This window comes from Equus caballus, chromosome 15 (assembly GCF_041296265.1).
Source record: "Equus caballus isolate H_3958 breed thoroughbred chromosome 15, TB-T2T, whole genome shotgun sequence".
Classification (NCBI taxonomy): Eukaryota; Metazoa; Chordata; class Mammalia; order Perissodactyla; family Equidae; genus Equus; species Equus caballus.
Genome location: NC_091698.1, coordinates 26,128,360 through 26,146,140, shown reverse-complemented (window position 1 = coordinate 26,146,140; position 17,781 = coordinate 26,128,360). Strand labels below are relative to the sequence as shown.

General features: G+C 40.9%; 1 protein-coding gene across 7 annotated transcripts in view; it reads right to left on the bottom strand.

Moving 5' to 3' along the window:
• Positions 1–6,714: 6,714 nt before the first annotated feature.
• The window catches only part of MGAT4A (alpha-1,3-mannosyl-glycoprotein 4-beta-N-acetylglucosaminyltransferase A), a 150,914-nt gene continuing 139,847 nt past the window's right edge, over positions 6,715–17,781 (bottom strand). For all 7 annotated transcript variants that reach the window (XM_070236127.1, XM_070236126.1, XM_070236125.1 and 4 more), the window contains 2 exons: positions 6,941–7,053; positions 6,715–6,808 (listed from right to left, as the gene is read on the bottom strand). In XM_070236127.1, coding sequence (XP_070092228.1) covers positions 6,782–6,808; positions 6,941–7,053 — 140 coding nt within the window. In that variant the 3' untranslated portion in view covers positions 6,715–6,781. The remainder of the gene's footprint in view (positions 6,809–6,940; positions 7,054–17,781) is intronic.

Below are 17,781 nucleotides of genomic sequence, written 5' to 3'. Positions count from 1 at the left end.
TCTCCTCTCTCAAGGAAGCTGGTGATGGACAGCAAGGGAAAGGTCTGGCTACTCAGAGACACAGCCTGGACCACGAGAAAGGTCACTCACAATTCCACTCACCATGGGAAAGAAACTGTGTAATTGGCTTCTGGCAGAATAAAAACTCTGGGCTTAAAGGAAATAGACAAGTTAACATAGCAATGGTACACAGCCGACAAAACAATGTACACGCCAGGCCACCAATACCACCGCCGGCAAGAGCCGTACAGTCCAGGGGAACCCGGCGGGGGGCAGACTGGCTGGTGGACTTGACGGTTATGCCAACTGCACCCGGAGGGCTTAGGTATCTCTCGGGTTCTGTAGACACCATTCCTGGATGGGTGGGAGCCTTTCCTTGCAGAACAGAAAAGGCAGGGGAAGTGATGAATGGCCTGATAAAAGAAATCATCCCAAGGTCTGGACTGTCTAGGTCAGTCCAAAGTGACAATGGCCCTGCTTTCATATCAAGAGAAGTTGCCAGAGTTTCTGGAACACTGGGAATACGATGCAAATTGCACGCAGCCTGGAGACCTCAATCTTCGGGGAAAACTGAAAGAACCGACCACACCATGAAGGTCACTTTGGCTGAGCTCTGCCAAGAGGCCCAGGACAACGGGCTGCAGCTCTTGCCCACTGCCCTGACACATCAGGGCTGCTCCCAAAGGAAGGTTAAGCTAAGACCTTTTGAGGTGCCCTATGGAAGGGCCTTTCCAGGTGATACAGGCTCAACAATGCACCCTGACAAAGAGATCGAACCAGCTGTAAAGCGCATAATTAACGTGGGGCAGGTGATGTCGAACCTTCATAAACACATCCATCTGGACCTCCCTTCCCCTACAGGAATAAAGCTTCATCCCTGTGAGCCAGGGGAGTGGGTGTACCTGAAAACCTGAATGTCTGGGTCCCCCCAGCACCAGCTTAAACCCATTTGGACAGGACCTTATTTGGTCTTACTAACCACTCACTCTTCTCTTAAACTGCAAGGTACGGACCCTTGGATCCACCATACTCCGGTTAAACAAGCTCAAAAGTCAGAAACTGTCACCGTTCCCACCAACTCCTATTCCTGTGAGCCAACATCAGACCTGAAGTTCCTGTTCAAGAAGGGTGCCAAGGACCCGGAGGTAAGTAACGCCTAAGTCTACGGGTTGTTATTATTATAGCTTATCCTTATCTACCATTATTCACAAAGGGCATTAACACAGACCCTTTTAATTCCCTAGGAAACTAACCCAATAGTGCACCTTTCTAGAATCACAGCAAAGGGTAATGGATTGTCCCTATGCTGGCTATGCCATAGGCACCCCCAAACCAAAAGCTGATGGCCTGTCACTTACTGTATACAATCAGAACCCAGTATTAGCCTCGTTGAAAGAACCCCAAAGGCTTTTAGCAGACCCCCTTCTATTGTAGTAGATTGGGCTCCTCAGGCATAAACCTAAAATGTTTAAATCTTACCCTAGTAACATAGCTCACTGGCCCTGAGGGGGTGATGTATCTGAACCGCACTTCAATTAATGAAACCTGTCACCGATGTTTACCAGCAAAGGGCAACATAAACCAATCTTCTATGTACCCCATCGCTTTTAATATTACCCAATCCTGCAGCCCAAATGAAACTGACTGGTGCCCTAAAACTGAAAGGTATGTATAACGCCCAAGGGAAACCTTTCTAAACCAGGGCAAATTCTGGACAGGAATCCAAAGGCAAAGGCCACTCAGATCCTGGGATCTCACTTATCTGTCTCCACGGGTAGCTGGAAGGGTACCCACAGGCCCCATAAAATACAACTTAACTCATGGGGGACCGTTATCTCTCAGGTGCACAGACAATGCCCCCGGTTGGGGCCTTACATTACTCAACTGGTTTAACAGTACCGCGCCCCGACAGGCCTATGCACCTCCAGGACACGTCTTCCTTTGCGGCTCCCCACAACACGTGGGACAATGTACAATGGGAATGATGGGTCCCACAGGTATAACAGTGCACAACCACATCCAACACCATCCCAGAGAGAAAAGGGCTACTGGATTGATCTTGGCAGGAACTGGATTAACAGTGGGACTGGCCACTCCCTGGGGAGGATTCATATACCATGAAATGACCCTAAGGAACCTAACTAAATCTCTTGAAACATTGGCCAGGAATACAGGAAAAACACTGCAAAACTTAGGAGTATCCTTAGATTCACTAGCCAACATGGGGCTGGACAACAGAATGGCCTTGGGTTACCTGCTGACTGAACTAAAACTTCCTGCTGTACATGGGTAAATACCGCAGGGGGAGTTGAGGTGAATATTAAGGAAACATTTGACCAAGCTACATGGCTACACAGCTTTAATCAGAAAGGTAGTACAGCCACAGAGGTATGGGAGGCTGTGAAAAAGGCCATTCCCTCTGCAACCTGGTTCTTGCCTTTGATCGGCCCCCTTGTACTTCTTCTGTTACTATTAATTTTTGGCCCATGGATCTTTAATGTTAGATTTGCTAGTTCTTGGTTGGAACAATTCAAGTTACAGACGAAGGTTCTATGACGGTACCGACTATTGCAGAACTCCTCAGACAGCCCTGAAACTGATCTTGGCCTGGCAGTGCGAGAGTTTTAGTCGTCTAACTCCCCTGACAACGACCCGGATCAGCAGGAAGCAGTTATGGAAGACTGAACACCGTCCCGTATCCCTCCAGAATGAAGAGTAAAACATCTCAGGAAGAATTTGTGACTGGGAACCAGGCAAGGAAAGGCTTACTGAGAATCTGATCAGTAACTAACATGGTCTGTCAAATACTTTCCAGACAAGGAGAAAACTAAATGTGCTGTTTTTCGGAGGTTGATGTCCCTGTTTTGCAGATGTTGCCTTCTTACAGTGAAACTTACTAGGTTGCAGCAAGACCCTTGCAAATTGCTCCCACTCCAAGCGTCCAAAAGTTACCATGGACCTGTTATGTAATGCCATGTTCCCTGACCCTGTTATGTAGTGGCATGTTGCACTGAACCTGTTATGTCAGGGTACCCTGACCTCGTTCGTAATGACATGTTACACTGAACTCATTACATAATAGCCTGCACATGCGCCCTGATGGAGCCCAGTTGTTACACAGGTGTAAGATATCCTCTGCACTCTTGTGTATAAAGTCTACACCAGCACCAGGCTTGGGGAGGCAGGGCACTGCTTTGGGAGCTGTCTCGGGTGTTCTCCATTGCTTGTGTAAGCAAGAAGCTGTTTTCTTCACCCACTTCAGCCTTGGCTGTGCTTTTCAGCTCCGTACTCACGAAGAGACAAACCCACTGAGTTTGGTTACAATTGGGAGTCATTCATAGAATTCTGGCTACTAAAAATATACACTGCTTTTAATTAGAGCAGTCTCTCCCAACATGCTGTTTCCATATAACCAAGCCTGTTTCTGAGGACAGCATTGCTGGGAGACAACTTTTTTCATCATTATGATGGACTTAAAAGAAGCCTTCAGAATTTTACTGAAGCTTTTTAAAACAACACCACCTTCTAATTATTTACTGGTACAACCACTGATTTGAAAAGCTATACCTTTGTTCAAAGGCATCGCCAATGATTGAATTAATATACACATACGTGTCTATAGCCTGTATGCTAATAAGCCATTTGCATTCTCTTTTTCTAAAGCTCTTGAGTCACACTACCTGCAATTGTTGCTCGTTTTTGACTAGATAGTATGGTATGGTGCATGCTATAAAGAAGGCATGAGACTTAAAGAACTGAGAAATTTTGGATCTTAGAATCCTAGAAATAGGTCCTCAACCTTTTCTTCTCACCCAAAATACTCATCATCATTTGCATTATGATATATTCTGCATGTCTGCTTTTAACCTCATAATCAGAGTTATCCTGGTTTCTAAAATGTTCATATTAGCACTGTTGCCTCAACTCTGTCAAACAGAACTTTCTGCAATGAGAGACGTTCTCTATCTGTGCTGTCTAATCCAGCAGCCACTAGCCACATGTGGCTACTGAGCACTTGAACTGTAGCTAGTGTGGCTGAGAAGTGTGTGTCAGCGGCTACTGTACAGGACAGCACAGCACTAGAGTCTAAACAGTTTACGTGAAATACATACCAGAAGCTAAACCATGCCATATATACGTGAGTGTGTGTAAATAAATAATTAGTCCCACCATTTGACACTTTTTCCCACTCGCTCTTGGCAAAAGTGGTTCAGTGTCCTCTCAAGGTCAAGTATTTACTTTCTCTCAGTTCCAGGTACTCTTCACCTCCTCTAATTTGTCCCAATACTTCACTCCCTACCACTGCTCTTAAGGGCTACCATGAGAACTTCTTGCTTGAGGAAAGCATGGCTGCTTCTAATTGTCTAGTGTAGAAGCGGGCGGGAAGGAGAGGGCAACTACCAATGAGAGCATAGGAGCACCTGCTGCGGCGGAGGACAGGTAAGAAGTACGAGTTACAGGCTTGCCCTCAGGAGCGTGAAGTTTGGTCAGAGAGAGAACACACACGTACATGTGCACACAGGCACACACACACTCCTGATAGACAATCAAAAACTAGAGAGCTGAGTGTGTGTGTAAGTGTGTGGCTATGGAAGTATGTAAAGGGAGTTAAGAAAAAGAAAGAGGAATGTGGGCTGGAACAGTTGGTCCCCTCATCCAGACACAGACTGGGCTTCTCCCGTGTGACAGGCACTCTTCTTGGCACTACTAGGCACTGGAAACACATTCATGGGGAGGAGTGCACAACAGAGTCCTTGAAAGATGGATAAGATTTGGCTAAAAGTATTCTCAAGAACAGGAGGGATGAGCTAAGTCCGGGAGGGGAGACTGAGCATGAACACAGGAAAAAGTTGGCTAGATAAACTCAGTCTAAAGACTGAGAAGCCCCAACAAATGGCACGGAGCTGCAGTAACCGTCACCCCCTACATTTTCAGAGCATAGCCTTTCTTCCTGAAATGAGAGTTGGCTACTTAGGAAGCAAATCCACCTCCAGATACTTAGTGGTTACAACAGTAATTTAGTATGTTAAGCTGGTGCTAAAATTTTATATGGAAGGTTTTTCTTTTCCAATGAAATCTGCCTATAGGCACTAAGCCAAAGAATTTGAAAAGAAAATAAAAAGAAAATGAAAAGCAAATTTAAAAACCTCAAAGAAAATTTTAACTGGACTTTGACATAAAAATCATTATTGACAATACATAACTTTCTAAGCAAGAAAAGTAACTAAAAATTATTCCCCTATGGCGTAATGGAAATAACTGTACCCTATTGGTGTCTCCAGACCTTTTCACTTCATAACACTGCAGGGAAAATGCTGCTGTTCAGAAGCTCTCTGTTCCGCATCATGGTAGCCAGGGGAAGCTCCTCCAGGCTAGCCAGCCAGCTGTAAGTTCCACGCCCAAGGCCTCACAACTGGCTACTCGGAAAGCTCAGGGATCAAGCTCTACGCACACGTGAATCAGCAGCAACCCACGTGGGCACACCAGACTGGCTGGGCACTGAGGCTGATAATTCAGGATTTTTTAAAAGTGAAATACTTTTGTAAAGATCACTGACTGCTAAGGCTAATAATATTTTTGTTTATAATAGTAATATCATTTGGAATTGCATGTTTAAGACTAATAAATATTCTTTTTGGATACAAATTTACTTATAAGTTCATAAACACAATAGAATAAATCATTGTGGAAAAACATACAGCTGCTACAATACCTTTCAACAAAAACCAGTATCACAATTTTGTTTTTCTTTAAACCAATTATGACTCATACAACAGCACTACCTAGAAAACATTTTGTCACAACTCATATAATGAGTGCAGATATAAAAGGATCAACAAGAAAAGAGATAATGCATCTAACTCATGAACTAAAGACAAAAATTAAAAACAGTCTGTCATCCTACAGATCAGAGGAAATGTCATCAGTTGCGTCTATGATAATTTGGGTTGAAAGCATCACCCTGCACATTAAAATTTATCAGACTTATTTTTTGGCTGTACATCATACACAGTTTAGTAAAATAACTCTCAAGAAGGACATTGGTCTTTAAAATCTTGGCTTTAAAGAATGGCAAATGCCTTTGAAAATATTTTGTTCACAATCACTGCAATTATAAAAGTACTTCAGTTAGGAAATCAGTCTAGAATCATTCTTAAATGGCAGTGCATTTGAAAAATGGCATTAATTTGTAACGTTTGCATTTCCAAAGAAAAATATAGAAAGAACTTAAAAAAGCAAGGTAACTGGTTTCCAAAAAAAGTATTGATTCAAAAATTTACCGCACAAAAATATGTACTTCTTAAGTGTTTCTAATAAATTAACTCCATAACATTTTTATGTATATTTATATATTTATATATATATATATATAATCCCTGATAATCTACAAAAGAGGGTCCATAATAGTAAAATAAATGAACTTCAAAAGTACCCCCTTCATAAAATGTATTTAACATTAATTTTTCTCAAATTTAAGGAATGTAACAATATGTACAACTCTTATGTATTAGTATAATACCAAAATAGTACAAGTCATATTAACAGCCTGTCGTAACTGTAAAATGTTTGAGTCAAGTTAAAACTGGAGGACAGCATAGGTTCGAATGAACACGATATCCATGGGAGACTCACTTTCCGAGTGGAAATGACAATCATCTCATCTACAGTAGATTTCACAAGAGGTAGTGTTCAAGTAAAAAAAAAAAAAAAAGGTACATGCTTAACTATCTTTAATTAACAAATTCACAGGAAAAAAATGTACTGGTTTCTTAGGAGATGATCAGTTGGAGGCTTTTTTAATATGAATCTGAAATACAAAATAGTGAAGAGTACGATAAGGCACTTAATTTTCAATTCCAGAAAGGCCTTACATATGAAATCAAATGTTATATGAAATGAGGAATCTAAGTTGTTTCACTGATTTAATATATTGTCTTACCTCATTAAGAATGGCCCAAACAGCAGAATTCTGAACAACTGAAAGTCGAAAGGCTGAAATGGGGTTTAGATTGGGATCCACCATTCCTTCTGCAACACCATTCTCAAATTTTCCTTCAAAATAAAAATCAGCACTTGTTAGGTCGACTGACACAGCACACATAAAATATCACCGACTTAAAGCAGGAAAGGAAAACACCAAAATATTTCTAGTGGATATCTTTAGACAGGGCATGGGTGAATTTTTTTCCTTCTTTCTACTTTTATTCAACTTTTAAATTTTTCATGAAGTAGTGCATGCTTAAAAGCATTAGCAGCAACCCATTTAAAGAGGCAGAGCTACATTTTTCTTGTTGCAAATTAAAAAAAAATCAAAAATATATTTGTTCTTGTATCAACAATGTTTTAATATACAGAGTTTTAGCAAAATGTAACTTACCCAAATCTTACAAAATATAGTCTGTACCATCACTCAGTCTGCCCACTTTGAGGGTTAAGGCAATAATAACAAATTTCAATGCTTTAACTAGACATACATACAATGGTTGTCCTGGAGCAGGGGCTCAATCTATGTGTATGCTTCCCAAGGTCACATCTAGAAGGACTTAAGTGACGCCTCCCACAGGCAGTTCTAACATTAAATTCCATTATAAACGACAAGCTAAAAAACCTCTCCTGTAAGGATAATGACCAAGAACTTCTAAAAGGTAACATGCTCTATACTCAATTTTCCTTGCTGCGAGAGATAGTACTCTTAAAACAAAACAAAAAAAATGTTATTGAAAAAGACAGGAAAATGGTTTGCTCTGAGCCACACTTCTCTAAGCCAGGGATTAGAAAACTTTCTATAAAGAGCAGACAGGAAATATCCTGGGCTTCATGGGCCAAAAGGAAAATTGAGGATACTAGGCAGGTACTTATATATAGAAAGAAAGAAAACAAATTTCCAAAAAACGTTTATTGATGAAATTAAAACTATAATAACAATAACTCAGTACTTTTTTTTTGCTAATACAGGTGTGATGAAGAGAATGTAACTCCTTTTTTGGGGATAACTGGGATTCAATGTTAGTGTTCCTTATCATCAAAATCAGTTGCAAATATCCACATCTGTTAATGTGGATCTATAATGAGCTTTTTTTTTTTTTTTTTAAAGATTTTATTTTTTCCTTTTTCTCCCCAAAGCCCCCCGGTACATAGTTGTATATTCTTCGTTGTGGGTCCTTCTAGTTGTGGCATGTGGGACGCTGCCTCAGCATGGTTTGATGAGCAGTGCCATGTCCGCACCCAGGATTCGAACCGACGAAACACTGGGCCGCCTGCAGCAGAGCGCACGAACTTAACCACTCAGCCACAGGGCCAGCCCCTATAATGAGCTTTTATATATTTTATCTTAACTATTTCCTTTCAACAGCCTAGACACTACCAAACACTGATACCAATCCACAACACATAATTTTAATGGAGCATATTCATCACTTGGAAGGTATTTACGGAATTCTATTAGATTCTGCCCATTGATATTTGCCTTATTGCGTATCACTACATTGCAGATGAATCACTTTCAATCACACGATAGGCGGACGCCCCTCAATGAGCTTGATATTACCTGTAGTTCAAATATTGTCATCAAAGTGATGAGTGCAATGTAAGTTTTGCATATAAGAGCTGTTTTGTCTTGTAATTTGAGTTTGAATTCATTAAGAAACATTAAGTTTGCAGCAAAAACTAATTTTCAAAGAGAAAATAGTGGTTGAGGGCAGTTCTTCTCACTTGGGAAAATTTCAATTTTGTTCCTGAGCTCAAAAAAAAAAATTACAACAAAATTTTATCATTGCTAAGCTCCAGAAGTGCTGTGTGGTAGGACAAGTCAGGATATTCAGTTCCTATTTCTGACAAAAATTCACAGAACTGATGGCGAAGTCCATGAGAGCGAACAAAGTTCACTGTTGACACTACTGGTTCAGTAAAATAATGATACAGACAGATTCAAATATTTTCTGGTGATGAATAATAAAATAAATAACCATAGGCTTTAGAGACCTTACATTTTCACAAGCTTTGTAAATTTATCCATGAAGCCTTCTCCTCCACACATATTTTTACCATCATTCACTGTCACACATCTTAGGCAATTCCACTTCAGGTTGTACTGAATTTGTTTCTCCTCAACTTGTTTGAAAATGTTCTTGTCTGTACTTATTCCACACAGACTATTCGCAGAGGCCAAGTCTTTAGTCACTTTAAACTTGGCAAGGACTCCAAGTAACAGCTGGGTAGTATCAGTAACATCTGCCAACTCATCAAGAGCCAAGGAAAACTACTCAATTTGCTTTGCTTTTTGACTATTAATATCGTTCCCAGTGTCCTCAACCCTTCAAGCAATTGTTGTTGAAAGCCTAATGGTCTTAAATCATTCTATTTCTCTGGATATATACCTTTGGCTGCTGCAATTAAACATGATTTAATTAACTCCATCGGTAAATGGTTTTACTTGCTTGGCTAACACATGCGCCACTTTGAAACTCACTTTGGTTACAGCCTCATTTGAATTTTTTATTTTTGTGAAGAAATTCTGCTGTGATGAGATATTCTATCGCAAATTTTCTAATTTTTCTGACCATTGCTTTCCTGTGAGTTGGCAATATTGTTGTGAGTGCTTAGTACGGTAATGTATTCTTTAGCACAGCTATTACATCACTGCATAATAACCACAATGATCTGTCATCAAATTTTGTAAAATAATCCATATTCCACTGTGTTAAAAAGCATAACATTCAAAGTCCACTTTACTTTTCTTGTTTTGATATGATGGGTAAGCATTGGTAATTTTTTTAAATGTCACAGTATGGTGATGTGCGTGGCACTCAAGACTGTCAAATTATAGATGCGTCACTGCTATGTGTAGTACACGAAGCAGCAATTTGAAGCAATGAGAGAACTACCTCCATCTCTACTGCAACTACTCACTCATCTCTGCTACCGTAGCAGAAAAGCACACAGACAAGACACAAACAAATGAGCATGACTGTGTTCCAATAAAACTTTATTTATGGGCACTGAAATTTGAATATTTTATAATTTTTACATGTCACAATATATTCTTCTTCGTCTTTTTCAACCGCTTAAAAGTGAAAAGAAGAAACGAAAAAAATTTTTAAACATTCTTAGCTCATGGTCCATGCAAATACAGGCAGTAGGCCAGATGTGGCTCCTGGGTTGTAGTTTGCTGACCCTTGTGCTGATAACTTACACAGTCTATTCTAGAGCCTTACAATACATTGATTAGTATATATCTTATAGTAAGATAAGATACATTCAAATTGAAAATCCTATCAGAGAAGGCTTATATTCATTTGTATAGTAAATATTAAACTTATGAACTTCCAAAATAATGTTTTTATTCAAAAAATTATTAATAAACCTATTTCATAAAAGTATGTCCATACTTGGGGCTGGACTGGGGTAGAGAGTACATGCTACAAAAAATACTACTGAATATTGAGTTACATAGGGGATTCAGGGCTGAAAAACACTGTCAAGATTGAAACATTTTAATTAATGAAACATCTGATGCTGTCACCTGATGAGCTCATTTAATTAGAAAAATAATTACAAAATGATATAACTGGCCTCATTAAAACACTTTGACCCAGCAATTTTATCCTGCAGATATACTGTCACATGTGCAAAAAGAGTATATATATTACAGCAAAAATTGCAAACAACCTAGCTGTCCATCACTAGAAGACTGGCTAATTGAATTATGAAATGCTAATAGAAGGGAATTCTAGGCAGCCAATTCAAAGAAGGGAGAAAGAATAAAAAGAATGAACTAAAGTTGAAGATAATGCACAAGACTTACTTCCATCCAAAGTATTTATTGTAGAGAAACTCTCATATGTGTGCGTAAGTGTTCAAATCAGCATTATTTATAAAAGCAAAAAGCAAACAGATAGAAACAAATTTTATGACGAAACAAGAGAATAGATAGTGATATACTCATCCACAGAAATCTACACGGCAGTGAAAATGAATGAGCCATAGATACACGCATCTACATGGATCGGTCTCACAATGGGGACAGCAAAAAACTGTAGACTACAGAACAGTATCATTTATATCAAACTTTAAAACAAGCAAAATAGCACTTTGCATTGTTCAGGGACATATCACACATATGTAGTAAAAGCTTCCTGGAAATGGTAACCACAAAATTTAGGATAGTAGTTACCCTTGGGTGGAAGGGGAAAAGGAGATATTAGGGAAGAAGAACTAAATTGGCAGATGTTAAGCTGAAACGCAGATAGTCATTACATTATTATTTCTATCTTTTTACATCTGAATTATTTATAATTTTTTTAAATGTTCATCTTCCATAAGTACATATGTATTTTGTTCAGTGAAAAAAAGAAATAACAAGGCTGTAGAGTATGTTATCATTTGTGTGTGATTGTGTGTTTTTAAGTAACATGTTCATATATTTTTACTTGTGAATAGAACACTTCTGGAAGGAAACAAATCATTATAGGAACTGCCTGTGGGAAACACTAGGTAGGAGGGGAAAGAGGAGGGGAGGAGACTTAAGTTTACCCTTTTAAATTTGTATTTGGTACCATCTGCATGTATTAACCTTCCAAACAACAAATTTAACTTTTGTTCTTAACCCAATGGTCTGGCAGGGAAGCATTAAAAGATAGAAAAGAAGGTAAAAATGAAGGAGGAAATTACTAGTGACTAGAATCCCCAAATCCTGGCACTAAGAGGACTTCCAAGGTCATGACCTCTGTGGATCTCCAGCCACACGCTTACAGTGGTCCATTCCTTCCTCCAGTGTTTCTGTGTGAAAGGTTCTTCTACCTTCTCATAACTTTAACCTACTAATAAATCTAGGATTTCTTTCACAAGACTGTCCTTAGCTATAAGCCACACTCCTCTAAGTTACCCCACCTTTGACCATCAGGGTTCCACTAATTGCCAGCTGGCTGACTGTTGTTTTCAACAAACCTTTCAGGGATAAATTGCTGCACAAGTCTGATCCAATTAAATTCAGCCCTTTTGTAAGGTCTTTATAGCTTGTTTCCACGCAAGACGGCTCTTATTAGCCATCTCTGTCCCTGGTTCTGTCAAACTTCCAGATGGGCTACAGTTTATCTTGAATGTAGTTACCAGTCTCCTCTTAACTGCTTACCACCAAAATCTTCATTGTATTCCACAGAGCCCTTAGGCTTGAACTTCCCCAAGTTCTGTTTGTAGTAAGTCAGCTCCCTAAGGGAGAGCTACAGAGCTCTTGTTCTTATGGCCTGCCTCTCCCCCGGAGAAAATCTCTGCACCACTGCTCAGGATCTTTGGCAAGGACTGCATTCCACTTCCCTTGGACTGATTCCCCTGCTCTATGAGCAAAGTACTGGGTTGCAGCAGTAGCCCTTTGTTTTCTTGGCTTACCCTTCCCAGTGTGTGGAAGCAAGTGAGCTGGGGCAATGGTGAGTCACAGCCAAGTATTCTCACCCTACTGTGCCTGAAGTGGAGCTTCCACCCTATGAACGGAGGTTAGGTGGAGGAAGGGAGCCTCAGATCTCTTAGCTGCTTTTGTCTGGAACATTGAGCTGGGGATGATGACAGATATTGGCAGCCTGCCCTTCCTGGTGAGATACCACAGCCCTAGAATGAGAGCTGGTGAGAGAGCAAGTCAGCGTTTTTGGCTGTACCTGCAGAGAGCAGCACTTCTGTGTCAGAGCTTGGACAGTGTGAGTAACAGAGCAGGTCAGGGCTCAAATCCCAGACTCTTAATGTTCTTACTGAGATTTATATTTTTGTGAGTAAATGTTTCTCCATTTGCTGCAGTTTTTTTAAAATAATTTTCATCAGTTATGGTTGTTTTGCTAGGGAGAAGGTCCATGAAGCCCCTCACACACCATTCCACTAAAGCATACTTCTTAAGGGAGCAGAATTTTTTACCTTCAGTTGAAAACAATCAGTTGCTCTCTGTTTCTAATGCATGATTTTGTTACACAAGGTCCTACGTTTGATGATCTGTAAGTTCTCTTCCGGTTGTAAATAGATGAGAGTTGATGCTTTAGATGGTCATTATCTTCAAATTACTGCTGAGATCCTTAATATAAATGTCTCTATCTCCTATGCTACTTTTCATAATCTAGAACCCAACATTCTCAGAAATTCAATAATTGACAGGTAATAGGGTTAATAAATGTCTTGTAAACTCAGCTAATTTTACATACATTTCTAGAAGTGAGCTAAGATATAACCCAAATATGAAAATAATTAAACTCATCTATCCTCCACAACTACATAGAAATTAGTCAGGGTTATCGTATAAGCCTTGTAGCAAAAACTGAATGACACTCACCAAATATAAAACTGCTCCAGAGAGTTATAAGAATGTGTTTGTCCCGTATACCTACAATGTTAATTTACCAGTATTCTCTTTCATCCACTACTAAGAAAAGCATTAATTTAAGTAAAGGAAAATATGTAATCATTCACTGAGTTGATATCCATCAAGTGACAGGCCCTCTGTAAACTGCAGGAGACACATGGAGACAAGAGCCCTCCCCTTCCATGGTGAGCACACAGGACTGAGCTATGAAACCATCTGATTATAGGGCAAAGGCACACATGGTGTGAGATGAAGAGCAGAGAAGAGGGGCAAATAAACCGGTAAATACAGGATGAGAAAGCATTCATTAGGAGGAGAAATATCAATTGATGGTTTCAGGTGGAGAAAATGGCCAGCGACTGGGCTGCACTAAGAGCATGGGGCATGAGAGGAAAAATAGTCTTAGGACTGGAGAAATAAAGAATAAGAGGGCAGGTGACATCAGCAACATGGTGGACTGAGCAGTTTTCTTTGTCTCTTCCCCTTCGAACTACAACTAAATGGGCATTCACTGATCAATGGAGGATACTCACATAGCACTGTAGGACACCTGAGAGACCTGCGCTGCTATCCATCAGAAGGTGGATGGACTACCCCAGGGGAGGAGGTGGAGATAGGTGAGAGCTCTCCAGCCACCAGACAGCCCAGTACCCGTGTGCGACTCTCTCCTGGCTGAAGTGCTCATGGCACTGCTGTGGCTCTGAGGGTAGGTGTGTGCATCGGCGCAACTGAGGAAACAGGTGACTACAGCTCTAAGCCCCCTGTGATTGCTCTTTGGACTAGTGGGAAAATCCACAGACCCACTGCAGCCCCAGGGAGTGACTCAGGCTCAGACTCGGTAGGGAGGCCCTGCCCACCGAGCACAAAGGCTGGGTGACCTGGGAGCAGACACAGCATGGGTGGGCAAGCTAACTGCCAGCTGCATTAAATGTGCATGGCTCTGCTGCAGCCCCGAGGGGGCAAGTGAGATCCAGCAAGACTGCACAAGTGGGCAGTGACAATCCAGAGCCCCAGCATGATCGCTGCTTGCTCCAGGGGGAAAATCCACGGTCCCAGTGCCCCAGGGAGAGTCTCGGCTAGGTCCTAGGGGAAAGACACCGCCTACCAAGCACAAAGGCTTGGTGACCGAGAAGCAGACCCAGCACAGCTGGGCAAGTTAACTGCTGGCTGCATTAAATGCGCATAGCTCTGCTACAGCCCCAAGGGGGCAAGTGAGATCCAGTGGGACTGCGCAAGTAGGCGGTGAGAATCCAGAGCCCCAGTGTGATCACTCCTTGGTTCAGGGGGAAAATCCACGGTCTCACAGGGGCCCTAGGGAGAGTCTCTGCTTGGCACTAGTGGAGAGGCCCCACCCACCAAGCACAAAGGCTGAGTGACCTTGGAGCAGAAGTGGCATGGCTGAGTGAGGTACCTGTTGGCTGCATCAAACACCCACAGCTCTGCTGCAGCCCCAAGGGGGAAAGTGAGATCCAGCGGGACTGCACAAAGGAGTGGTGACAATTCGAAGCCCCAGTGTGATCACTACTTGGTGCAGTGGGAAAATCCATGGTCTCACAGTGGCACCAGGGAGAGTCTCAGCTTGGCCCTAGGGAGATGTCCTGCCTACCAAACACAGAGGCTGGTGTGACCTAGCAGAAAATGTGGCACAGCTGGGCGAGAAAACTGCTGGCTGACTTAAATGCCCATAGCTCTGCTGAGGCCCTGAAGGGGCAAGTGAGATCCAGTGGGACCAGATGGTGGTAGAGCTGCGAGTCTGGGTGAATAAGCTCCCAGCTGCCTCGAAAGCCCATAACACTGCTCCAGTCCCTAAGGAGGGAGTGCGTCTAGGTGGGGCTGTGGAAGCAGGCAGCAGCAACCTGGAACCCCTGTGTGATTGTTCCCACAGTTGAGAGGAGACCCCACAGGGCCACTGCGATCCCAAGGAATGGCCCAGGCTATGTCAGGAACAGCTGACAGGGATCCTGGTGGGTGCAGATTACACAGCTCCTGCCCCCTCCCCCAGCGGCAGCAAGTGGAAGCAGTAACCAATTCTATCTCTATGCAGAGGCACAAATCCATGCCATCAAGCAGTATGAAAAAATATATTAAATCTCCAGAACAGAAGGAAAATGACAAATACCCAGAAAACAATCCTGAAGACACAGAAATCTATAAACTAAATGACAAAGAATTCAAAACAGGTATCATTAAAAAACTCAAAGAGTTAAAAGAAATACAGATAAACAACTCAAAAAGTTCAGGAGCTACATCACAAAAGAGCTTGATACCATAAAGAAGAACCAATCAGAAATGTTGGAGACGAAAAACACAATTGATGAGATAAAGAAAAATCAGGACTCCCTGAACAGTAGGGCTGATAATGTGGAGGACAGAATTAGTAGTCTGAAAGACAGGAATATAGAAATGCTTCAGATGGAGAAAGGTAGAGAACTAAGACTAAAAAGAAATGAAGAAATTCTCCGAGAAATATCCAACTCAATTAGGAAATGGAACATAAGGATTATAGGTATTCTAGAGGGAGAAGAGAAGGAGAATGGAGCAGAAACCTTGCTCAAAGAAATAATAGCTGAGAATTTTCCAAACCTGGAAATGGAACTGGAAATCCATGTGACAGAAGCCAATAGATCTCCAAACTTTATCTATGTAAAAAGACCAACTCCAAGGCATATAGTAGTGAAGCTGAAAAAAAGTCAATGACAAAGAGAAAATATTAAGGGCAGCAAGGTGAAGAAAATAACCAACAAAGGAACCTCTATCAGGCTGTCATCAAATTTCTCAGCAGAAAGCTTACAGGCTAGAAGAGAGTGGAATGATACATTCAAAATTCTGAAAGACAAAAACTTTCAGCAAAGAATACTCTATCCAGCCAAAATATACTTCAGATATGATGGAGAAATCAAAACCTTCGAGAAATAAAAACTTTCCCAGATAAACAGAAGTTAAGGGAGGTCATCACCACAAGACCCACCCTACAAGAAATCCTCAGGAAGGCCCTCATACCTGAAAAAAAAAATGAAAGGGGTTACAAAACCCTGAGCAGGGAGATAAGTAGAAAGACAAAATCAGAAAATTGCAGTTCTCCATCAGAACAGGTTAGCAAATGCTTAAGGAGAACATTAAAGATAAAGGGAAGGAAAACATCAAGAATAAATATAATCTTGTCATTTTAACCACAAACTCACAACGCAAGAAGAAAAAAGATGTGACAGTAACAACCTAGAAGGGGAAGAGGAAAGGGATGGAACTGGCTTAGTCTAAGGAAATAAGAGGCTATCAGAAAATGGACTATCTCATCTATGAGATGTTTTATACAAACCACGTGGTGGTAACCACTAAACAAATAATTAGATTGGAGACACAAATTACAAATAAGGAGAAAACTAAGAAAACCAGCAAAGAAAACTACCTAACTGAATTGACAGTCAGAAATACATGGGACGAGAAACAAAGGAAATACAGGAGAACCAGAAAACGAGCGATAAACTGGCAGCATTAGGCCTCTACATTTCAATAATCACTCAATGTAAATGGATTGAATTCTCCAATCAAAAGACCCAAGAGTGGCAGGATAGATTAAAAAACCAGACCCAACAATATGCTGCCTCCAGGAAACACATCTCAGCCCCAAAGACAAACACAGACTCAGAGAGAAGGGATGGAAGACGATTCTCCAAGCTAATAGTGAACAAAAGAAAGCAGGTGTCACCATACTTATATCAGACAAAATAGACTTCAGAAGAAAGCAGGTAAAGAGAGACAAAGAGGGGCAGTATATAATGGTAAAAGCAACACTCCACCAAGAAGACATAACACTTATAAATATATATGTACCTAACACAGGAGGACCAAAGTACATAAGGCAACTATTAACAAAACTAAAAGGAGATAACAACAATACAATAATAGTAGGGGACCTCAACACCCCACTAACACCCATAGACAGATCATCCAGACAGAAAGTCAACAAGGAAATATTGGACCTAAACGAAAAACCAGACCAGATGGACTTAATACATACATATAGAACACTCCATCCAAAAACAGCAGGTTATACATTCTTCTCGAGTGCATACAGAACATTCTCAAGGATAGACCATATATTGGCAAACAAAGCAAGCTTCAATAAATTTACGAGGACTGAAATAATATCAAGCATCTTTTCCGACCATAATGCTATGAAACTACAAATCAATTACAAGAAAAAAGCTTGGAAAGGGTCAAAGATGTGGAGATTAAACAACATGCTACTGAAAGACCAGTGGATCACTGGAGAAATCAAAGGAGAAATCAAACATTATCTGGAGGCAAATGAAAATGAAAACACACCATACCAATTCATTTGGGATGCAGCAAAAGCAGTAGTAAGAGGAAAATTCATGGCAATACAGGCTCACTTCAACAAACAAGAAAAATCTCAAGCAATCTCAAACTACACCTAAAAGAAC